Source organism: Aphis gossypii, chromosome X (genome assembly GCF_020184175.1).
Source record: "Aphis gossypii isolate Hap1 chromosome X, ASM2018417v2, whole genome shotgun sequence".
NCBI classification, from domain to species: Eukaryota; Metazoa; Arthropoda; class Insecta; order Hemiptera; family Aphididae; genus Aphis; species Aphis gossypii.
This window is the reverse complement of record NC_065533.1, coordinates 27,896,388-27,922,899: the sequence shown is the minus strand read 5'-3', so window position 1 is coordinate 27,922,899 and position 26,512 is coordinate 27,896,388. Positions and strand designations below refer to the sequence as shown.

The 26,512-nt window shown below is 31.4% G+C and overlaps 2 protein-coding genes across 3 annotated transcripts in view; one reads left to right on the top strand and one right to left on the bottom strand.

Annotated features, from left to right (window-relative positions):
- The window catches only part of LOC114130544 (uncharacterized), a 489,967-nt gene that overhangs the window by 172,992 nt on the left and 290,463 nt on the right, over positions 1 to 26,512 (top strand). The gene's annotated exons all lie outside the window — the stretch shown is intronic.
- LOC126552152 (uncharacterized) lies at positions 19,151 to 22,064 on the bottom strand. Of its 2 annotated transcripts, none has more exons than XM_050206771.1 (3): positions 21,279 to 22,063; positions 19,549 to 21,197; positions 19,151 to 19,456 (listed from the first exon to the last, which is right to left on the bottom strand). In XM_050206771.1, the coding sequence occupies exons 1-3, from the start codon at positions 21,805 to 21,807 to the stop codon at positions 19,388 to 19,390; spliced, it is 2,247 nt and encodes a 748-aa protein (XP_050062728.1). In that variant the 5' UTR covers positions 21,808 to 22,063; the 3' UTR covers positions 19,151 to 19,387. The 2 variants fall into 2 exon arrangements, with proteins under 2 accessions (XP_050062728.1, XP_050062729.1); XM_050206772.1 differs by having other exon boundaries at positions 19,383 to 19,480; positions 21,279 to 22,064.

Below are 26,512 nucleotides of genomic sequence, written 5' to 3'. Positions count from 1 at the left end.
TATGCATAAACCGTTATTAGAATATGCAGTGAACTATGGCTCCCACCCCTATAAGTATACGTATTCGTATACTAATGAAACGACTTCGTGCTGTTCGTATGTTTTAATTCTGCCTTCAACACTATTCGTTGTAAATGCGCGGGGGTCATATTATTCATACTGAAAGCCACTTCTGGAACCCCTAAAAAATGTTTATCCTGACCCATCCTCTTTGTATTTAATATGCTGTATATAGGCACTGATAGAAATTCATTAGTTTTTTATTGTCAATGCAGTCTTATAAGTTATAAAGCTATAAAATATTGTAGCGCATAATTCGTACCGTATACCTAGAAAATGTGAACCATCGTCCATTATAATTGTAGCCTCGCTATGTATGTGGTTTTAAATATATTTTTAGAAAAACTTATGTGCTACTCCAGATTAGATGAAATGTCCCAGTTCTGGTCCCGAAATGCACGAAATTATACTGTCCGGCTACTAGAAAAGTTTTTCAATTTACATTTCGTCGGCTTATGTACATATAATTTGTAATTGTGCACACAAAAAGACAGAACGTTTATTCAGCGCAAAACTTACCATTCAAAACTAGAATTTTCGGTCTATTCTAAAACTTAAATATACATTATAGAAAACTGCATTAGATTAAAAACTCGCTATTACAATAAAATCCTTTGTGTTTAATGTGAAGTTAGATTTTTTTAAATAAAACTGAATAGCAAAACAGTTATCAAAACGATAATAAAAAAAAAAAAAAAAAACTGCTATGACAATAATTATAATAAAACTTTGAAATTGCATATACGAATAATCATGATAATATAATATTATGCACATTATATTATTATAAAGGTATATTGTATGATTTTGTAAAGTAGCACGACTTTAGAGTGATATTTTTCGAGATTTCAAACAACAAAAGAAAAAAAGGATGTGCGTATAATAATCTGATCATGTGGCGGCGACGACCTCCACATATTATATAAATGTATAGTTATATATAAGGTCAATTCCATTTATTATTGCATTCGGGAAAGGATAACAAATAATAAAAAGTACTTATGCTTTTTATTTTGTGTGTGTGTGTGTGTGTATATATATACATATTATATTATATTATATTATACCGGTATTATGGTTTTTATATCAGAGATATACCGCAAGATAGGTCGGTTCAAGAACGGGCTAGGTATTGGCGGAGAGAACGAAACCCAACGGACTACTTGCAGCGTGCGTTCACCGTACGAGCAGCAGAGTAGATAAAACGACGATACGAATATTTATATGCACGACTCGAGATAATGTTTCCCAGCAGAGTCGGCATTGTTTTTCACGGGAGAGGGACCATCACGATCCGAGAACGGAGTTTGAAAATTTGGCCGGCGTAAAATTCAAAAGACAAATTCGACAATATCGGCCGTGCACCCCATAATAATATGCATCGCACGTAGCCGCGTATGATATTATTATAATGCGAGCTGAGCGCAGCGTAATGCAATAACGCTCCGTCGTACATACGTGTCAAAACGGAACGACGAAAACAGTCTTGTGAGGTGATTTGTTTTCTTAAATTTCTCTTCTGGGCGGTAATACTATTTACAATTGTGTGTGGTACATTTGTGTTTATACGCTTTAAACGCGTATGACGTATAAAGGGGTCAAAAGGTTACGTTGATTTTCGCAAGCCGTTACGCGTACGTGCACGTCGTCGGAGTTCCAATAATAATATGGTGTTGTTATATTATCATTGCAATATGTATATTATAGTCGCCACAATAGGGTTCTATACGGTGAAATCACACGAAAACTGTTTGGTTTGCAGACGAGCATTTCGCGGTGTTAATGAAGCGCCACAGCCATTATAGTAAATACGGAGGGTATTTCACGATATAAAACGTTATGATTTCTTGTCGCTGTATTATGTCTCGTTTTAATAATATTTCAGAAATACCAAATGCAGTGGAAAAAAATCATTGCTACAGACAATGGTCGATATACATATTATACATAGTGTGCGATATTTGTCATTGCAATGCAATATTTTCGAATACCAATAAGAGTCAAGAGTCATATTGAACTTCGTATATATTGACAAATTCAAAAATATAAAAGAAAAATTCTAACCTTTGATCACCGACCGAAAGATTGTACTAGAAATAGTTCAGCTGAGATCATTTTATACATCCGTTACAAGATTTTTGATGGTTTTCTGAACAATATGAGTACTATGCACTGAAGAGTGGACACTTGCTGGTCTTATAATATTGTAATACCATATTATTATTACTGTAGGTAAAATAAAATAATTGATTATAGACATTTAATAATATTTACGATTGTTTTATAACTATATTAGGTGGATATCAACTCACTATTTGTTGATAACTTTCTCTATTATCCAATGTTAACATACAATTGTTTTTTATACAAGATAAAATAATCAATAAAATACCAATGTGATGTATGTCAAAATCTCGGAAATATCGTTCAAAGTAATAATATTGGCAATAAGTAATTTTACTGACTGTAAGAGTACTCAAAAAACTATAAAAACTAACATCCACGAGTTATTCGTCTTATCGGTGTTGCTCGAGGAGCACAGATAAAAATAACAGGCGACACGTCCTGCGTGATAGTTTTTTGACCACGCTGACTATCGATCATCGACAACGATCGATTATAGCTAAAAAAAACTTTTTCGGATTGTTATTTCGACACACACTGACTTAGAAAATAATAATTATACCACTACGTTTGCACGCATACGCAAAATTGATAGGACGCCGTCGCGTGGAATTTGCGTCTAGGCCGGGGCGCCGTTAATTAAAACAAACTTCAACATACACATACAAACACAACTAAACGGATGGGTTCGTTAATGTTTGTGAAAGTGGTTAGTCGGAAGACATTATACACGTGCGCAATGTTTAATGTGGTACGGAAATGACGCCGCCGAGGAAACGACAGCGTTTCGTACGCAGTAAAAAGCACGTATATAATATACATACGCAGGTAATACTCACTAATGCCCGAAACTCGTTGAATCCGTTCCTCGGAGCACATTTTTATCATGCCATATAACGATCCGGGAATATTACAACACACCGTTGTTGATAAATTGATTTTATTTTTGAAGTTAATACGAAATTGTTATGTGTATATTGTTTAGTTATACTTTTACTAGCCATAACACCGATGCATGCAGTGTACCGCAACTATTCAGTGCTCGTCTATAATTTCATCTACCTCTCGCTCGCTCTTCGATTTAAACAAGTCGGGTGGATGCTTTTCTGGTAGATAATATCTTGGTTTGGCGACACTAGATACATATTGCCACCGGGCTATAGCGTTTCCGATTACTCGAACAAACACTTTACCGCAACACTATATCAATGATTTTTCTCACCCTTCCCGCTAAAACGTCGTACCCGACTGTAAAAGCGCTGTAATAAAATGTACTTAAACGATAGTACGCGTCTCACACTGTCCCTACGCAGTGTATGTGTAATATTATAGCGCCATGTAAATTACAGGCACGGCACGTGTAAATTTCCCTAAAAATGATAATAGTAAATTCCTCTAAAAGCATTTTGCTACTACCACATTATACTTACGTAAATTATTCCCCTAAAAACAATTTACTAACATCTTAAAAAACAATTAGAACCATTTAGCATCACCACTCTTGAAGGCGATTCCAGTTATCCTCAAAAAGTATTTGTATTTTTAATTGAATTTTTATTTCTATATTTATATTATATATATACTTAAAAATATTCATAGTCGCCATCATTCTAGTTTGATTAAAACTATATTTATTTTTTTAATGATGTGAATTGTAAAATTTTTTTTGAATGTACAATGAAGTGTAGCATTTTCTTTTTTAGGCCTTTGTTTGATCATTGTTATTTTATTGACGATTAAATAATTAATATGAAAAAATCTTACAAAATACGAATTAATAAAAATATAAATGCAATTTAAATTATCTATATTACTTCTTTTGGAGAAATTAATATACGTATAATACTTACCGCATATTTTTAGAGACATTTTTAATATTTCAGGGGTTTTACGGTTGCCTGCAAATTACATAGATACGCCATGATATTATAACGTATGGAGAATTATTACGACGAGACATTGTCTGACCATCCAAACGGATTTCAACAAAAAATCACTCGCATTTTTTTTTTCATAATTATTTTTGCACATACCCATGCGTAACACTAATTAAAATTTAATACCATCACCATATATTTTTTTGGAACACATCCGTTATCGTTTTACATGTTAATAATATCGCGTACACAATTTTATCAGATTTTATATATAGCTTATAATCATTATAGCTAGAATTTTTGAGCAGTAGCAAATTTGTTCCTTTAGTCCTGGTACGTTAGTTATCAGTATGTAGTCATATCCACGATGTTGAACTCATGCTGAATTAAATAGAACAATGTTTAGTTCACATATTCTTATTTATGTTATTTCAATAAACATGCATAATATAATGTCATTGTATGTTAAGTTGTATAATATTTATATGAAAAAATTAAGCTGATGTAATAAAATGATATTTACATATCTAAAACAGTTTCAAAAATATCGTGTTTTTTTTTAGGCTTATGGACTATGGTTAGATTAATTTATTAATAATTACTACTAATCATTTTTTTACGTGAAGACACAACATTTTTTAATATTTATAATATTATTTCATACGGTCCTCTCCCCTTACCAGTTGAAACGAATCAATAATATTTATTAAATATCTGTTCGTTTCATAAGCTCGCGTGAACACGGTGCAATATTACCATGCATATACCGTCACAATAAAATATAATCTATATAATAAAATATACCCGTACCTGCGTATATTGAAAATGCGAATATGTGAAAGGTTATTTAATGTAATACGAAATCAGTGGTGGGTGTTTCCGCACGTAAATCCGTGTTTTTATGACTAACGAATCATATAACAATAATATAATATGAATATATTGTGCATTATCTGAGCGGTAACATTATGCCGGGTACATAAAACCCGTGTACACGACTTTCCGTAGGTAGGTACTTACTCTCTGAACGTAACAATATCGTGTGCGCTTACGGATAATCCAACCAAAGACCACGAAAATGCAGTCTGGGGTTACACCGCATTACTTACATGTTTATATTATATTATTATGCATATAGTGTCGAGGCCAATCGACAACGCCACGATACCCGTAAAACCGCAAACGGGTAATATGACATCCGGTTTCCGAAACGGTTGATACGACGCATTATACCCGCGCAGCGTGTGCCGTACATCGCGACAAATCCGGTGGCCCTCGGTTTCGAATTCGACCTCTATAGTACTTACTTGTTAACGGGTTTTAGAAATTGTATACGAGACCAGAGTAAAAGTCTGTAGTCCGAGGACGCTCTCTTCGCCTCCCCACAGAAATTATCCGTCTCAAATCCCGATGCGACGGATAACAATATATTACACCTTATGTATAATTCAGCGGTTCCAAAAATGTGCATTAGGCACATTCTCTCCCGAGGGAGGCTCGGACACTTGTCACAATGGAGACGTCACGTGCTAATGTATACGGTTATTTTTAGACCATTTTTGTGGTACGATCGGTCAATATATTTTGCTGTGCGATATAAAAATCGTAAATATTCTCCAATATGAACGTGGTTAACAGTCCATATACCGACGAGTTAAATTGTAGTATTTTCAAATTATATTTTACCAATTATATATTTTAAGCTATCTATAAATAAGTAATGCTCTGTTATTTTCTTATATACTTAAAGTAAAAAAAAAAAAAAAAACGTATAATAATAAAGCATTGAATATTAAATAACCTATTTTGTTTTCTACTGTTCGTGGCGATGGCTGATGAGGAAGGAGCATGAGAAAACAATTATATTTTTAAGAAGCTCGAATGAAACAGACCGGGAATCGCTGCCACGGTGGCACTGAATCGGCTTACCAATCAGTCGTTGTATGACCATGAATCATAAATATATTAAATTCAAGTTGACACGAAATTTTAATTGGTCGGGAATATTGTAAAATTGACGACAGCACGAAATCAACTGGCGCGTGCGCTTGTGTGTGTGTGTGTATGTGGTGAAAATTGGCAAACCAGTGGTCAATAACATTATTTCGATGAAAAGATTATTTTGTACGGTAAACGAAAAACCGCTCGTCTCTCAGGTTAACCGTTAACATTATAATATTAACGCCGGGCGAGTCGCCGTGGAGGGTTAATCGGAAGAATAGTGTGTATATGCGGTGCGTGCGTACGACGACAATACGGACGCGCATTTACAATGTTGGCGGGGCGTTTTGCTTAACTTTCGCCAACTCCATTAAAAGTTCCGTTTTGAAAATTATTACGGGGGTGAGAGGGAGCGTGTGTAACGGCATCCCCTCCGTGTCTCGATCTTGGCCGTGGTAAACAACTTTAGCGGGGCGCGCGCGCGTAATAGATTTCGACACGCGGACTGTGCGACCGAATCACACGTACTAATTCATATTCTTTTAATATTATTGTTATAAACTACTAATATTACTTCCACCGTCGCCGTCGTCACCATATTATTATTACAGTAATAATATTGTATTATTAAAATTTTGTCAGCGTTCGTATAGTAACGTCCTACAGTCGAACCATTAACCTATTTGCCTGTTTCACCTGCACTCTCGACACGACCGGTGAAACGTATTTTGCACGCTCTCGAAAAAGTCAAAAACAATAAATAAATCATCAAATTGATTTCTCCGTGCACAATAGTTGCCTGTATTAAAATATCTATCTGCAGCAATGGTTTTTTTTTTATTATTGTTTTTACTTTTCGCTATTTATCGAAATGTATGTATTATAATGTTTATTACGTTCAACGGTACGATGTACATCATTATTGTACATTTTTATTAGATTGATTTATATACGAATTTTCTTGAATTTTGAAAGAGTCGATGCGAAATATGATAAATATCCTTCATATTAGGTTACCTATCCTTGTAGTTAAAATTTTGTTTACAAATGTATCTATGTAATATAGTTTGTTCATATATTATAGTATCATATATTCCGTACACAATGTTGTGTGTGTGGAAGAAGGAACTTTCTGTTCGGGTTCTATGAAATCGCTTTGATGAACAAAAATTCAAACACAGGACTAATATTATATGTTGTAGTCTGAACGTATAGAACTATAGAATGATATACGTGGTGTTTGACCTTTGCTCACCATTTACCACATTTTTATTTTTTGTAAATAATATAAGCCGAGTTGGGTTCTCGTGACGTCTGCGAACTCATGTGACGAAGATGGCTTTTAGTTGTCCGGTCAACCATAAGATTTATTTGGTCGTAAGCTATTGTTTTGCGCCCGTTCAGAGTTCCTAGCAAGACATATCGCTGCGTTTTATATTGTTTATAAACTGTAGCCGACGACGACTCGGAGAACATCCTTAAAAATTACTCGATTGACCGCCGAACGTCGTTTGATACGAATCTCATCAATCGTTGTCATGGGTCTATTGCGCTGTTTCAAAACAAATTAATCCGATTTGTAAATACGCCTCTCGTTTTAGGCGAACCATCGAAGGTGTTGTGTTATACGAATACTATTATATTATTATTTCTTCGCGGTCCAACGTTTGGCTTTAACATATTTTGTATATGATATATTATACTGTCGCTAAAGAAATGCTCCACAAACGAGATGTAAACTTCGTAAGTCACATGTTTTAATATTGCTCGAGTTTGAAAAAAAAAACACGAAATTCTCTGGCATGAAACTCATAAAACACAAAACGTCTGACAAACAGACGTATTAAGTTGTACGAATGTTTCTTATGCATAATACGCGAGTATAGTATTCCGTTTGATGTGAACAATATTGGAAACAAACATATCCGACGTCACGTACTTGGTCTTCGACAATAGGTACAGAACGAAATTACCTTTTTACTTTATTTTTTGTTATAAAAGTTAGTTGTTTTAGGTATTACACAATATAAATCGTTTAGTATTTCGTGGACGCATTTTATTTTTCACGACAACAACGTATAATTACAATTTGAAAAGGTCGTTAAAAATCTGTTTTCTCTCGAAAAAAAAATAATGATCACTTATAAAAACACTAACGTCGAATACCAGTCGCGTATTTCATGGTTTGAATAATATTGTGGTCGACCGTGTTCATGACTTTTATAACTGTGTTTTAAATGCGTTTGGTTTCATTATAATTATTATATTAAACAAATTTATACACAGAAAACTGACGTATAACGCCGTGAACTAAATTGTATATCCTGAAACAACAATAATATACCACTGTCGCCGCCGCCGCTGTTAGGAAAAACGTTGACAGATTTTACGACAATAACCGAAAATATAATAAAACGTGTGCACATACACTTCATGGCACGCTCGAGTACCCGCTGTGCTTGTGTCTCTATAATGTACTTTGTTGTTTTGCAAACGTTGAAAATCGACTAGAACAGCTTGCTACATTATGTATTTAGGAGGTTCTGCGAATACATTATGTCATTCGTCGGAGTATTATTTATGTACATGTGTGTTTTAGTTTTTTTTTTCCTTTCGTTGACGAGTCACAAATTATAATATATTATTATTACTATCGTCGTTATTATATCCACACTCGGTAACGCCCTTGCGGTGGTGGTTTTGGATGGTGGAATATTATTATATAAAATATGACCGTATACAGAACCGTGTCCAAAATCAAAGGTAAAACAAATTATTTTTGTGGAATAGCATTCAATTTAAGTAAATGATTATTAAAACGGGTAAAATAGGATACTCTATAATATAATACAAAAAAAAAAAAAAAATAATAATAATAATAAAAAAATACATTTTATATTACTGTAACGATTAGCAATTCTGATTATGGATACTTATTGGTTCAGATTTTATGATACATAATTCCACTTGCTTTTATCTTAGTACATGCAGTGCTTATTTTCACATGTGACAATCGTCCGCAAAACAAAAACGAGCAGTTGTTTAGCTAATAGAAGAAATAAAGTGCTCTAAAGTCTGTTCTACTGTAATATAGTAGTGCGTGGCTTATATATTACAATGTACAACGATCACCGACTGGTCAACAAACGGACTTCCTGGTTAGCTCTTTACCACTATATAAGCTCGAGTGGCTAGAAGAATTTCACTTTGAGCGAAAAACCTACAACTGAACTATTTAGAGTGCACGTGATTTGAAAATACCGTTTTGCATCAGAACCATGCAGGAATCCCGAACATTGACGACGACGGAAAAAATAGAGGGTCGTGAATGCGGTGACCTCTAAATTGTATACTGATAAAAACATTAATGCAGATTCAAAATTAATGTTCAGGCTTTTTAATTCATTGCCATAAAATCAGTCCACTGACAATAAATATTATAAAGTCAAAACGTTTGTCCTTTCATTCGACATATCTGCTGTCGTACTATATAAAAAAAAAAAAAAAAAAACTAAAAACCTAAATAAGTGATTCGAAAGACCGGTCGTCAGAAATATAAACTAACTTCCGTTCTGTATATATTATTGCATTGTTGTACGGATGTCAAACATGTATAAGGCGATATGGTGTTTGTCGTCTCTGGAAGATTTCTTTTCACGCTAAACGTGTCGCCGAAATGTACGGCCCAATCGATGTTTTATGTATTTTTTGTCGTATATATATATTATATATAATGTACACTTGTTTTAACGGATGGAGGTTTTCAATTTCCTTTATTTTTCACGAAAAAAACATACCCAGTGTGTATATATGTGTTGACTATGCGGATTGTAAAAAGTATATGCTTGTTCACTTAAACGGGCACACGTTCGCCGCGTTAATTACTTTATTGGACCCCGGCCAATATCGATGAACGGACCAGAAAAGGGATGCCCCAAAATTTGTCCATCGTTTGCCCTTTTCACTATTTTTTTTCTCCACGTTGATGTCTATCCACTCTTTATTTTTTTTCTACTGCCGAGAAGTGAAATTTGACCCTACAAAAAAACAACAAAAAAAAAAAATTAATATTAAATCCTGCTATACTTTTATACCCTTATATTATTATTTACAACGTATTTCTGAAAACGTTGATATCATTATAGAAATCAATATTAATAATAATAATAATAATAAAAATACCCGAAAATTAAATTATCACTTTACTATGTAGGACTCATAAAATTATATTTAACAGACAAAAAACAATCTTTAATAAAATGTCTAAAAAATAAAAATCGAAAAATACTGTATTCCAAATATGTATAGGCAGTATTATATTACTATAATATTTAACTTAAATATGCATTATTATAAGGTATTTTGTGTTTTGGAAATATTTAAAACACAAAGAAATAATAATTGATACTAAAATATTCACATTTTTATTTTAGCCCCGTGACGATATTATTAGTTTACGGTACTATTATTACGATTTATGTATGTTGATTAAAATTCTTCAAGTATTAAAACAATAATAATACAAATACTTTTCGAAAACCACCTTTAAATAATTTACTATGTTTTTTTTTTTTATTAAATATTATACAAATATGTATAATATATCAATAAAATAACAGCAGTAAAATGGTTTTTTTCATTTGAAAGATATGATTCAATATCCAAGTCAATCGAAAATAAATAATACACAGTGTTTGAAAAATTTACATTTTTAAAAGAAAATAATATTTTTGAAATGTATTATTAATATAATATTTCAAATTTTAAAATATAAATTTATCAATTACTTATACTCAAGTTTTTTTTTTAATTATACTCTTTAATCAAAACTATTTGTACAACCTATATTATATTACAATATATATATTTTTTTATTTTAATAATAATTCATAAATTTATCTTTCAAATAAAATTTCTCTTAAGTAAATAAAATTAAAAATAGTTTTGTATTTTGTATTTTCGATACCAAAATTTAAACTTTTTGTATTTTTTATTTTAAATACCTAAAGTAATAGACTTTATCTTGCCATTCTCGATTATTTTAACTTCTTAATTCTATTGTATATTATAAAAGTATTTAAAAAAAAAAAAAGATATTAATAATACTTAAAATATTATAGTGAACGCGACTTATTATTTATTATTTTCTAATATTTGGTTTTTTTTGAACACAAATCAATATGATTCATCTTTATTTATCTAATGTTTTTATTTTTGTAAAATGAAAAACATTATATGTTATTAATGTATTTTGTTTTTAATTAAAATGGATGGTTTAAAAAGAAAGTTACCATATATTACATTTATTTTAATACTATAATTTGTTTATAACTTTATCGTTTAAACTAATAGTGTAATACTGTAATATGCATAGTTTAAATATAAACATCTAAATTAGATGGTTGTTTTTATTGCGTTTGTTTAAAAAGTCAATATTCAGTTTTTTTTTTTGTTTCATTAGTTGTATACACTTCAATATTTTATGCTGTCCGATAGTAAATTATTTTTACTTAGTCAATAATAGGTGCATTAAGTGTATAACTACAGCATTTAAAAGTTTTTAAATTACAATTTTAAGCGAATAGAAAGAAGAATTTAAGTTTCTTGATCAATCAAAAGGCTACTTTATAGCGTTGTAGGTGAATTTGTAAAGTATCTATAACGTTTTACTTACGTAAATGAATCGACAAAAAATGACTTTATCCAACTTGTACTTTTTCTTATTTATAAAAAACCAAATACGCCATGCATTTCTTGTAGTTTATTTTCATTAGAATAATATAATATACGTTTGGACATTATGTTTCATTGAATCTATCTATCTATCATTGTATTGGACGAATTTTTTACACTACTGATTATAAATCAATGGAAGAAAAAAATTCAAACGTTGACAACCGTGTAATACACGGGGACTACACGGATTAGATAAAAACAACTGAAAGATATAAGAATGTAAGAATTTTGTATGTTTATAATAATTGTTTGTTATCAAAAAATAAACCAGATAAATCAAAAACGATTATTACAATAAATACGTTAAATAAAATACACATAAATTTATGGAATGAATATTTAAATAACTTGTCTTGCGTTATATACCTATAAATGCAACGAACGACGTGACTGGTCTGTTGTCGTAAGGAGTGGTGGAAAGGGGTCCGGTGTCTGGAATATTATCGTACCATATCAATAATCATACCAAAATAGGCAGTATGTATAACACATAATCAAGTTGATCAGTTTATTACCAAATAAAACGATGGTGTGAAAAATCATCGACTCGAATATATAAATAAGTTTTGTAGTAGATAGTAACTATAAACACAATTTTATCATCGTTTGATTAATTCCAATGGCTTAGTTTTAAATCAGATCCGCTTTCATTCATAACAAATATTATTTTTTCTTTATTTAAGTATTTACATAATTCATAGTCCGTAATTTTTGTCAATTAATTTCGCGAAAGGAATCTCCGGGTAGACGACTGATATATTATAGCCAACGAATAATAAGTACAATGTTTATTCAGTCGGTCAGATACCTACATTAAATAATATTATAATATTAATATAATACACGACCGCGTTGTAGCTAAATTGCCTATCCGGGTAGCCGTGTTACCGCGATCATTACTGTCGAAATGCATAATATTAAAATATATTATTATCATCATCGCGAATAAAAGTTACGCATATAACATGACGTATTATCTAGAATATGTCTCATACCAGATTCTAAAAACGTCAGACGTCATAACGTGTACCGAGTAAAGTTAATTCGGTCGTCTTGGTATATTAAACATTTTGTTTTTCTCTCATAAATAAAAATAATATTATGCGACGATGTTCGTAATATTCCATTGTCGTAATGTTCACGTGTGACGGCCGAGTGGTGGTAGTGTAGACGGGTGGTGAGGATGACAGGCGTGTCTGCGACATTTTATCCGGACTCGGTGGCTTACACGTTAAACACTGATCGCAAATGCTGCTGCACAACACTGTTCGCCCGGCGGGTCGGTTATTAAAGAGCGCATACACTACCCCCCCCCCCCCAACTCACATACGACTACTACCCCACATACGGAGTACGCCGCGCACACGTCTCGAAGGGGTCGCTGTTTAACATAAACCGGATAGGACGTCCCGGCGGGCTAAATCAACTGACGTCGGTGGATGATACGCGCGTGTGTGTGTGTGTGTGTGTGCGTGTTGTCGCGTGCGTACGGCATAATATGTTTACAGGTCTCGCGCGCCCGACGGAAATCGGACACACAATGGGGCGACGCTGGTAAGGGTCGTCGGGTCTTATTCGTTGTTCAGAAGTTGTTTGCCATCAGAGCCCGAGAGCAAATAGCCCGAACACCGAGAACAAAACGATAAATAAATGTGTGTGTGTGTGTGTGTGTGTGTGTGTGTTCTCTTGTATCGCCGCCACCGCCGCCGCCGTAGACGGTGACTTTAAGGAGTTAGTGTGTAAATGTATAGTGGTGAAACGCCAACACGACCGTGGACCGGGGTAAAGGGACGAGAGTTGTCGCGCAACCCGCCGCCCGCTTTCGCCCGCATATTAAATCCGCGGCGCGTCGGCGACGAAATTCGATTTCGGAGCCCTGCTAAACTCGGTTTACCGGCTGACCGCACGAAACCGATATAATATTATTTATACATAATATACATATATACCTATATAGACTCGTGGAAGCACATTATATACATGTATACACCTAATGCGGCTTCACTACCATCGCACAATATAATCACACCTCCCCCCCCCTCGAAATGTATGTGTGTATAGCACAATTCATACTCGTACGGCAGCAGCCGATTATACTGCAGAGCAGTGGCGATGGTGGACGAGACTTTTGTCCGTGCCAACTCGTCCGGAGCACGCCGAATGTCCACACCGCGCGTACACACGACACTATTCCGTCATTACGCCCGTACATGCCAATATAATATTATTATTATACGAACCGATGATCCGATTTAGCCCGTCAGGTCAAGCGTGTTTGAAATACACCACCTCCGCGGCGGTGGCGGTGGCGGTCATAAGTGAAAACCGTGTTACGGACGATCGGATTTATCGTTATTATCGACTCTCCGCGTCTATCCCGTCGGTATCGCCGTGACGCGTAACGCTTTTCCCGCAGACCTCCTACCCGTCCAGAAATCGCATCGGTTTGTGGAAGTCCTGTGCAGTTAAACCATTGTTTCTGTGCGCCGCCGCCATTGCATACAGCATCTCGTTGATCTACGCTTTAATCTATACATACACGATAGTAATAATAATATACCGGCGCGTTCGCGAGAAACCCAATAATAACATATAATAATAATAATATTGTTGTTATCGTACGCGTGACTCGGAAGGTGATCCGCGTGTATTATGTGTTTATGTCATGACGGCGGATGTATACTCACCACGACTCATTGTCCTCCTCGCGACGTACGCACCGGAAGTAAATCATATAGGTATTATAATAATGCGTGGCGGATGAACATTGGGCACGAAGCATAACTGCAACCGTCCCGACCGCTTTTTCTCTTTTATAATATTATCGTTATCACAATCTTTTTGGCGATCTATAAACATGGATATAACATGAATCCGATAAGTCGCACGCTGTTTGCAATAGAAATTACGTCATTATTATACCGTGGTATAATAACTTAATTTTTTTTTTCGTTATAAATGATTTCTAATGGAAAATTTTATGTTATTTATTTGTGATGTATCTATAAAATTCTTGTCTATTATTACGAATATGCTATCAAAGTCGTAAAATTGAATATAAAATACTATTTGTGTTAGTTATCGTATTAATGTGCTTTAAATGAAAAAAAAAATATATAATATATTTATTAGCAATAATAATTGTTATGTATAATCACAGGCACTATGCATAATTTTTTTGCTCACAGTATTAAAATATATCATTTTGACTGATTAGTATATTATATGTAGTAATTTTTCAGTTAACTCATTTCAACGCATTGAGTACAAATCAAATTTCTATTAAATGAAAAAAAAATGCAGCTCGTGCTGTATTTTCTGTTATGATTACATTATCAATGTCAATAATATCAATTACCGTAACATTTTGTTCTTAATAAGACTAAAATATAAAATATATATTCAATTCAATTCAATGATAGCGTTTAAACTTATTAAAATTAAAATACTATTATTTAGTCCTATGTAGATTGAAAATTATATACGTCACTTTTGAATATAATTTGGACGTCAGTGTCACTTTGAGTTGATCCCAACTCACATATAATTCGATCGATTGTCAAATAAATGACATTCCTAAATTATTAATAACTAAATATTTAATCCACTTAAAATTCCTAATGTATTTACTATTGAAATGATCTTTAGTAGCTCATTATTCTGTAATATGTCAGCTGGGTTGTTCTAAAGTATATGACAAGGGATAATGACGTTTAAAGAGATATATTATTATATTTACTCCTAATATATCGTAATTTTGATTAAGAGTGACTGAAATTATTTAACTTTCTACAACCCAAAACTAATTTGTGAATAACTTCCATTCATTTCTTTTTGCAATTTTACAAGAAGTTTCTGAATGTTTGATGGTATTTGAATGACGATTTATAAAATGTGTCAGCGATAGTTAATATACATTTGCGGTTGTGGAGGTAAAAATTAACGATGATGTGAATAATCGGTGAAATGTGAACTAACCACTCAGTCTGAAATAGTTAAAATTATTAACAAATTTCAAGCAAAGATGATATTTTACTATTTTTCTTGTTATCTATTAACAATTAATATTATCTACCATTTTTTTTTTTGTATATTACAGTTTGGTAGGAAACGAATTATTGTTTGCTTTTTATTATTTTAAATAAATTTTGCACGTTTTCAATATAATTTACCGTACAACGATAACGTAATTTACATATAAAGACAATGTAATAATCTGCATCGATATCACAGCGTATAAACCACAGATCGATAGAAATACGATTAAGGAACCACCAAAGTCCTATATACATGGCGTGTGTGTATGTGTTTATACTTGGCGTACGCAAAATTCAAAAGCAATTACGACGTAACTGTAGCGCGAAAACCACTGCACCTACATACGTCAATAAAATATGCATAAACACTATTTAATATACACGTTTACGTCCAAATACTCCACACATACACACACATACCCATATACATACATATACATATATGCATATTGCACACACTGCATAACATTGACATACACTTGGGTCAGGATAGACAGTGGTGGCCAACAAAAATCCATTATTTACCTATATAGCACAGTTTATAATGTATAATATTTGTATTATTATCACATCAATAATAATAGTTAAATAGTACTCAAATGTAAAGAAAAAAAAATTAAAAGTATTATATATTATAACATAGTAACAATTGATTAAAATATGACATAATAATAATTTATTGATTGTTAATTTTAACCGGCCAGTATAATTTTAAAACATACATCTAATAATAAAATAATATTATATTATTAAGTGTACATTTTATATATTATTATGGTATAACGTAATAATATTATTATTATCATATGCGCGGATCGGTCGGAGTGGTTTCCAATATCCCGGTATAGAATATAATATAAAAATACTCCACGAGCATAATACTATAATATTTACATCAACCTATATACGAGCTGTATTCGCCCAATCGTGACAGTCAATCGCGCCGGTAACAATAATAATAGTAATAATAATAGCAATAGTATTCTAGCCAAAGAGCCGCTCAGAGCACGAAAAAAAAAATATAAGATATAGCCTGCAGAGATGCTGCGCATATGGTTTCCCCTCGCGAGCGGACGGATATAATTCACGGATTTTATTTTCACCAACACCTTCATCCCACCCGCCCCGCCTCGAGTAGCACAATCATATCGTTGTACACTATGACTTTACTACACTTTATATTTGTGTGTGCGTGTTTTTTTTTTTTTTTTTTGTTGCCTCAGTCTTCCTCTTTTTTTTCTTTTTTTTTTTTATCACTCCTATCGTCGACTGCACACACGCGATCGCTCACGAAAGCTACGGGTAGGGGATGGGAGTGGGTTGAAAGAGCGACTTTGGAAAACCAGGGTCGTTATGAGATATATACACGCTCGTGCCACAACGTCTCGAATCTTTGGTTTCGAATCCCCGGGAGAACGTTAAACTCTTGCGCGCACTATATACTACCTACGCCATCAAAGGAAATCGGCGATTTCCTTTCTTTTCCTTGCCCCGCCATTACCTAACTCCAACTACCGCTCACATACACACACACACACACACACTCACAATATATATATACATTAATAAATATAAACATAATACTCTCGTGTGTGTGTGTGTTAACGTCGATGCACTCGTGCGCATGCACGTTATTCGTAATGCCGATATATCTAAAAACCAAGTAGATCTGACAGCATCGCGTTGGTCTATTTATATTCAAATGCCACCACTGCCGTGCCCGTATCTCGTTTAGCCACCGTCAGCAACTGATCACACGTCCGGTCTGCGGTACAGATATATACATAATATATGACAGGCCGCTGTCGTTTATCACGCACGCGAAAAGAGCGTATTTGTTTTCCACCGATCGCGCTGCCAATATATACGCACACACATACACACATACACTGTGGTCGGAGACCCGGACTGGTATCGCAAAGCTTATCAATATTTCACATTTTCCCGGCGACGATAGCGATTAGGAAAAATAAAACTGAACCGAGTACCTACGTTGAAAACGTCGCGTCTCTGACGTTGATGAATTCTTTCATCTAAACCTTATGATTGTACAAAGGAGGACTTGTCTACACCCAAATCAGGGATATGACGATCTGTATTATTTTAAATGCCATTTTGTGAGGTATTATAGATCGAATGTTGTTTTAAAATACTATTTGGTGATATAAATTTAAGTACATTCAAATAAAGACTAAATTAATGGTTGATTCGTTTTTTAAAATAATTTTCAAACGAACGGCAACGATACAAAACGACATTGATCATCGCACATAAATTTAAACCAAATTTCTGCTGTAGCGCTGTGCTCATCTGGTTTTTATGATTAATAAACGTATAATATTGACTAAAATAGAGTCTATTTCATACATATTGTTTTTTTATATATATAAATTCCTTTGCGATTTTCTAAAATACTTACTTACCGTTTAATGTGTAAAAGTAAGAAAAGCATTTAATGAATCATTTATTTGAGTATTTTTTATTTATAGTTTAAAACACATAATTGTAATAACTGAGAAATGTGTTTATTGAAAACTCTTAAATAGTTTCATGTAATCCATCATTTTTACTTACTCTTATTCCGTATACACTATGTGTACTAACTGTGAATAAAATTTCGAATTTGGAACATGGTATTGAATAAAAAAAAATTATACCATGCCAGCTGTCGCAGTCATGCTCGATAGAATCGATGCGTTTTTTTGCATCGCCTCAATTATTATTGTTGTTGTTGTTTTTCCTTCCGGTACTATCATAATGTACTCGGGCAGTTTTACATTTAGAGTTTCAAGTTTTACCCATTTCAGATTTTGACGTCTTGACTTTGCAAAGTATCCCCTTTGAGTTACGTCCGTGTGTATGCAAAAGTGAGTCAAGCAGTTTAAAACAAATCGTTTAAGTGTACTCAATACGTGATTCTCGGGCGAAAACCTTTCAACCCTAAACTTGGTAAGAGTATACAAAATATGAAATAAGACGAAACAACAAATCGATATTCATTATATTTTCAAACCTCCAAGTAGGTTATTATATATATATATATTAGGGTGGTCGTTATTTTTTTGTATGCTAATTATTAAGTCATGACCCCCTAAATTTGTTAAGTTGTATGTACAAAGCATATTTGTAAAATTTTACCATTATTGTTCAATTTCTTCACGTGCCCCCCGAGGGTTGAAGTTTGAGCAAAAAGGGTTGTTTTTCAATAATTTTCATATATCTTGCGAAAAAATAATAATTAGTTAAATATGCATAGAATAAAATTTGTAGAATTTTTAATTATGTATAAAAAATGTTTTATACATAATTCCTGTAAAACAATTATTTTTTGAAAAAATAGCATTTAAACCGTTTTTAAAAATTATTTTGTGAAAATTAGTATTTTTATATTTTTTGTATTTATAAACATTATTTTTTTATTTATTCCAATTTTTTTATACAAATAGTTTTGTGCATTAAAATTTGTAGAAAATTGTGTTGTTTAAATTAATAAATATTAATAAATTTGAATAAAAAATAACCAAAAGACTAAGATAATATAATATAATCTATATTAATTCTAAGATGTGATAACCAAAATAATTGATATATTACTGTCTTTCAAATATTTTTTCAGTCAAACGATGTTTTAAGTGTTTCTCTACTAGCACCAGGATATTTTTTTCGATAATCTTGCACTGTCTAAAAAAAAAAATAAGAAACCAACTATTTTATCTTTTATTTATGTATTAAATAGATATTATAGATCATTTAATACATTTGAAATTTCTTACTTGTAAAACAAACTGCTTTTGATCCTCATTTTTGGTAAACTTGTCATTAAATTCTTCCATAAGTTTTACCCCTCTCTCTGCTGTGTCATTGACTACCCGGAGAGATTCAATTATTTCCTTTCCTTTTTGGTATCCTTCTAGATCATTCCAGTTTTTGGGGTGAACTTCTAAAAAATCTTTTGGAATGTTAAATCTGTCAAATAATTTAATCGAATTTGTGCCTAATAAATCCAATGGTAAATCTTTCTTTAAAAAATTATTTAATTCTTGAACATTGACAGTATATTTTTTAGGAGCAATTTCTTCGGATACTTGTTTTTGCAAAATTTTTTGAGCCATTTTCATTCGAGTTTCATTATTTATTCTTTCATCAAAAATTGAAAACGCAGCACTTTCTTCGTTTAAATACCATAAGTGATTTATTATTTTCGATATTGCTTTTTCTGCTACTTCTATGTCATCCATTTTGTATGCATTCAATGTTTTTAAAAAATAAATATCATTCATAGGTGCTGTAATAGCATTTGTGGATGAAAACCATGCTTCTGCATAACATTTTATTATGAAACAGCATATACGTTTTAATGCTTTTTCTTGTTTTTGAATAAGTTTAAATTGTGTTCGGAATAAAAATATTTTTAGACAATATATTGCCTTTGCCATCCAACGCGCAAGATGATATGCGCCAGGTGCTCGAAAATGTATTCCTTGTGGAGGAACGCCTCCTAAAAATATTATTATTAATTCGAGTAACTCTTTATAATCGTCTCTGGGAAAATTGTCTTTGATTTTATTTTTTGCAAATATTAAAATTTCGTCACTAATACCCTTTAAAATATTTTTTACATTTTCGTCAGTAGACCATGTTGAAAATGAATTTTGATCAATATTTCTCCATTCATTCTTAAATTTTTTGAATATAATAATATCTGGGCCTGTACTAGTTACTAAATTTACTGTAGTAAACACACCATGTAACACTATTTCATAAACGTGGTGTCTACATGCCAAGTACAAAATATTCCGATCAAGTTTTTGTTCTAATAGGTGGCATGCGCCATTTAATATGCCTGTATTACTTGCAGTAGTATCAAATACAAAAGCCTGGATTGTATCTTCAAGTGACCATTCTTGTAGAGTGTGATAAAGAGCTGAAGATATTTCTCTACCTGTACCAGATTTAATTTCGGGAACTCCTAACAACTGTTCCATATTTAGTGCTGTTACAACTACTGGGAGTCGATCAACTTTTGATTTTCCAGTGATATCTGGTAATATTTTTGAATCCCAGTGAAGCACTAATGATTTTAAATTTAAATTGTTAAACTTCAAACGTACCCTTTCAGAAATCTGTTGTCGAAATTTTTCCCGGGATATTTTAATCGATGTTCGATTTATAATATATTCACTAGAATCTATTTCTAGTGTTTCCAAAACGGCTGTTAATAGGTGAACACAATCTCTGTCACTTACCTTGCATTTATCAAGTGCAGCAGACAATCTCGGAGACATAATTTCTTTTCTACCTCTTTTCGATTTTGGTGGTCCAAAATCAATTAGAACGTTTTCATGGGTACTTGATGTACTAGGAAGACAATCGCAAGGGTCTGAAGAATCGGAATCAGATGATCTAAATTGAAAATTGTCCACTAGAAATGTTTAGTACAAAATAATTGATATTAGATATTCGAATAACGTATAAAAAATAGAAGTTTAAAAAATTGTATTACCTGATTTAAAATTTGAACTTTGTTTTTCTCTTCGTTCTTTTTGCCGTTCTTCTTTTTCTTTTTTCTTTCTTTCAGCTATTGTACCTTTTATGTCCACTCCAAGCATACATCCTTCACGGCCTTTTTTTCTCTGTGCAATTAAAAAATTTTTGTCTTCGTCCAAATTAATTAAAATTAGTGCGTCATCATGTGCGATGTCAAATAAATCGTTTAGATTTTCTTCGAATTCTTTTTCTCTATTTCTAGCAAATTCACTATTTCGAGTTTTATGTTTTTCCAAGGCTCTTAAATCTTCATATAATGTTTTACATTTTATAATACAGTTCGATCGATATTTTGTAGGAATACGAGCTTTCTTCCAAAAGATTAAGCATTCGTCAATTACTAACGACGCACTTTCGTGTAAATTAAGATTTACCATTCTCATATTATAAAACAGTACACTTAAAACATCTCTCTTAGAGGGTAATTTCCCCCCATAGATTTGATTTTGCATAGAACCAACTAAAAACACTGGTTTACGTGACATCTTTAACAATTATAGAAAAATAACCACATGAACAACAAATACTGTTAAACTGAACGATATCCACACACCTATAGAATATACTAACTAATAACTAATGGCATTCACGTGCCATCAATGTACTAATGTACTTATTGTACATGTATTGAGGAAAATTAATAATTTTATCTCATATAACAAAACTTTATTATTTAATCCAACGATAAGATAATGAAATATGTATAAATATAAGTAATATTATTTAATATCAGTACGATAGAACAAATATAAATTGTACTTTCTTAACAAGAGTTTATTTTTAACCACGATATTCAATAATTGTCAATTATGTACAATGATAAAGCATTTACAATCATTAATAACACAAACAATATTAAAATACCAATTTTTGTAAATTTATTTTTAAAAATGATTTAAATGTTATTTATTTAAAAAATAATTATCTGACAAGAATTATGAATAGAATAATTCTTATGTAGAATAAAAAATTTTATAAATTTTATTCTATGCATATTTAACCAATTTTTATTTTTTCGTAAGATAAATGTAAATTATTGATCGACAACCCTTATTACTCAAACTTCAACCCTCGGGGGGCACGTGAAGGAGTTGACCAATAATAGTAGAATTTCACATTTATACTTTTACTATGCTATTTAACAAATATAGGGGGTCATGGAGTACAAATTTGAAAAAAAAAATTGTACCTCTATAAATAACGACCACCCTAATATATATATATATATATATATATGGACAAATGATGTCTGTTATAACATTGTACTGTTGTAAAGATATTAAATTTACTGAGCAAAATAAATTCTTGTAAACGTTAACGTACCAAATAAAAGTATTATTACAAGTATGTAGTAACAAAATACTGTCTCTGCAAAGAAATTTTTACTTATTCGGGATAACTTGAGTAGATATATGTCTGTTTATATATGCAAGTACATCAAATTCAATTTGAAATTGTATTTATAAACAAGCACTGAAGCCAGTTTCTTTTTTGTCATTTGAGTATCAAATAAAAACGGTAGGTATATCGCGTAGACCTCAAAAGTAGATAATATATTGAAACAAGAAAATAAAATATATCACAAAGTAAACTCGATCTTAAAATTTTCTGTTCCTTTCCAATACTGATTTTGATCTAAATCATACCTTTTAATATAGCTACGTTACAATCAATATATTTTATAGAATAATAATAAAACTTGTTACACAAACGTATCAAAAATCCACTGACAGGTCAAAAACAACAATTTTTGTCTCTACCTATCAAATCATCTGTCCTTCTTTATTTCTCTCTCAAATTCCATCTATTCTGTTTACGTGAGTTTTAGTTTATTGAACTTCGTTCTGAAACAAACCATAAATAGACAAGTCAATAAAAATCCAACTTAAAAAATACCACTTTCCAAATAGTAAACAAACGATGCAATGTTTTGGTTTTGAGAGATATATTTTTAAATATTAAACATTATTATTTCTATTTGGAAATGTACGTTAATAAACACATTTGGCCAATAAAAAAATTACCGAAATAACTATTATACTTGTGGTGGCTTATGACACTATAAGTACATAATATACTATTCAAATATTGAAATATTTTTTGTTTTTTGTTTTTTTTTTTTACAAAGTAACTGTATTACGTAAATCGTATTGTAATAAGTAAGTTATACCATCTACATAAAATAAATATTATCTTCTATCGGGTGATTGATGCGAAATACGAAATATGGAAAACGAACAGATTTCATCAAAATAAATATTCGATGTACTATCGACTGAAATGCGTCAGAAGCATGACATGGATTATCTCTTTGTGCTATCTTTAATATCTTGTGTAATACCTCAGTGAGGTCCTTACTACCTATTATGTTCCGTATCATTTTTGCGCTTCGCTTTTGATTTGAACGGTAGTGTATTGTCTAAAGAAATTTCCACTCGACTTTTAGTTCCGGTACCCACTCCATTTGTCTAACCATAAAAGGCTTTCCTTCTGTGTTGCAAGTCGGAGATTAAAATCGAATCGTATCGAATACATCGTAGACAACAGCAAATGATGTCATGTTTGTACAATATCCACTAAAACGTAATGCACAGGGCATAATGTGCGATGTTTAATATAATATTATCGTGGAAACTCACTAATTGGTGGCAATCATTATGCGTTCAAGACCCGTTTCGCCTCGTACAATACACACATATTGTGTAAAATAAATATATAAATAAATAGGTACTGTATAAAACACGCACGTAAGTCGATTTTAATGAGTGACGCGCATTAAAATATTATAACGACTTGCCTGAATCCCGGGATTTAATCAAACACGATGTATATTATATGATATTTGTTTTATTTTTTTTTTTTAAAGCCTTCGTTCTGTTTTATATATTATTGTAACAAAGTTTATACTTCTTTTTGTAAGATCCGTTTTGAGGCTCGCGCATTTTTTTCTCTCTTTATTTTATATTATTGTGTCATTATTATTTCTCTCCTCCGTCTTCGTCTTGTAAATAATTTTAAACTAACTGTGTAATTTGATATTAATTAGCAGTGTCTGCTGTATATTCGGGGCAACTATACGTAATTTAAAAAAATATACGTTTGTTATAATGTAAAACTAAAAAAAAAAAAAAAAAAAAACGAAAAACAGATAACGAAATATTAATATAAAATAAAAAAAAATGGTTTCTTGTCTTGAAAATATCATCTAGTATAGTACTATACCATTCCATTTCTCAATACTATAACATCATAATTTTCGGTTAACCGTAAAAGCATATGATATAAAATATTTATTTATTATTATTATTATTTATACTATAAATGTATAACTATTTTGTATACGTATACGTATGATGGCGTGAGTATCGTAATTTAAATGGAGTAGAGCGTGGAGAATATAATATGTTTAAAATAGTTTATTGTATTATTGTATTTTTAAAATCCATGTGTTTTAACCAATAACTGCTGAAAACTCAACAATGGTGGATGTAGATACGTCATGATATATTATACTATTGGGAATTGAACTCTCTCGATAAAACACGCAAAAAGAAAGTCCACGTTGAGTGTCAGATTATATGCTTAGAATATGTATTTTTAAGGTGTTAAGTTCGATTAAGAGTAGTTACCATAGAAAACTATCAAACAACACTGAGAGTATATAGTTTAAAATATATACAGTGAGTATTTTTATTATGAATTCATATTTAGAACAATAACAATTTTATACATCAAATCGTATATTGAATTTAACAATTAAAATAATATCATTATCCTAAAAATACATTTTTTTTCTATAAAATTAAACCAACATTGCTCACATATTATATTTTTACAAATAGCTATACATTACAATTTTATCATACATATAGTTTAATAGTTAATATTATGGACTACAACTGTTTTAATAGTTTGTAAAACAACCAAAATAATATTAATAACTTATAAGATTTGTAACATTTTTATTTATAATATTATTGATGATATTATATTATATATACATATTTTACTTAACTTAAAATTTGGTTACTATTATTTTACAAACAAATGACTAAGTAGTTGAATTTTTAATGCGTTTGTGTACATCTCTGACTTGTTAAGTCTAAGTGATCACCTAAACTATACATAGTTATAAACATGAGTAAAATGATTTTATATTAATAAAAAACACACGATTGGCATCCTTCCAATAATAATTATATTGTTACATCGATTCGATTTTATTACCTTATAAGGTAATAACTATAGTTATGACGCGGTGTTTAATAAAAAGTCATATAAATACGAAATGATTTTAGATATAAATATATAATTGAAATTAAAGTAACGCATACATTTCAGCTTGATAATCAACACGTCCTTAAATGTTATTAAACTATATAAATACATTTAATTTCGATGAAGTATTCACTTCATTGTCATAATCCAATTATCAGACGATTCCAAAATATGTTGACAACTAATTTAAAATGTTTAAGACTATTATAACTTTTTATATCAAAGTTTATTATGTGAGATGTAATACCTAGCCTAGAAACACGTTTAAGTACACGTATAAAATATTTTGTAAAATAATATTGTCCAGATATTTTTCGATAAATTGACATAGGTATATCCAAAGTAATTTCCAGTAAGTTTTTTTCGTCATAATACCAAAATAAAAACAAATATATTTGCACATGATCTAGATATAATATACTATGAGATGGATATTTTATTATCTCTAAATTGTGACCTTACTACTCAACTGATTGATATTGAGATAAGGCCGTAGCCAGGGGGTTAGGATTCAACCCCACCCCCCCCCCCGATTTTTTTTAAACAAGATTGAATCGTTAGAATTTCATATTTTATTACATAATATAACATATTTATTATTTATACTTTAACCCCTCCCCCCCCAAAAAAAAAATAAAAATATTTTTCTGACTACGGCCTTGTTGATATAAATATAAATATATAGTTTAATTGCAAATAACCAAAGATGATGATTTAGCTGACCCCGTTATAAAGACAATATTGTGAAATGGACCTAAAAAATCATAAATGATTGCTTGCTGATGCTAAAATTAACTTATACGTAAATACCGTCTTAGAAATTTTTATAATAAATATTATTTCGATTGACCATTTGACCACGCAATGCCAAAATTCCATGAATATAATTTCAGGTGATGTATTTTGTAGAGA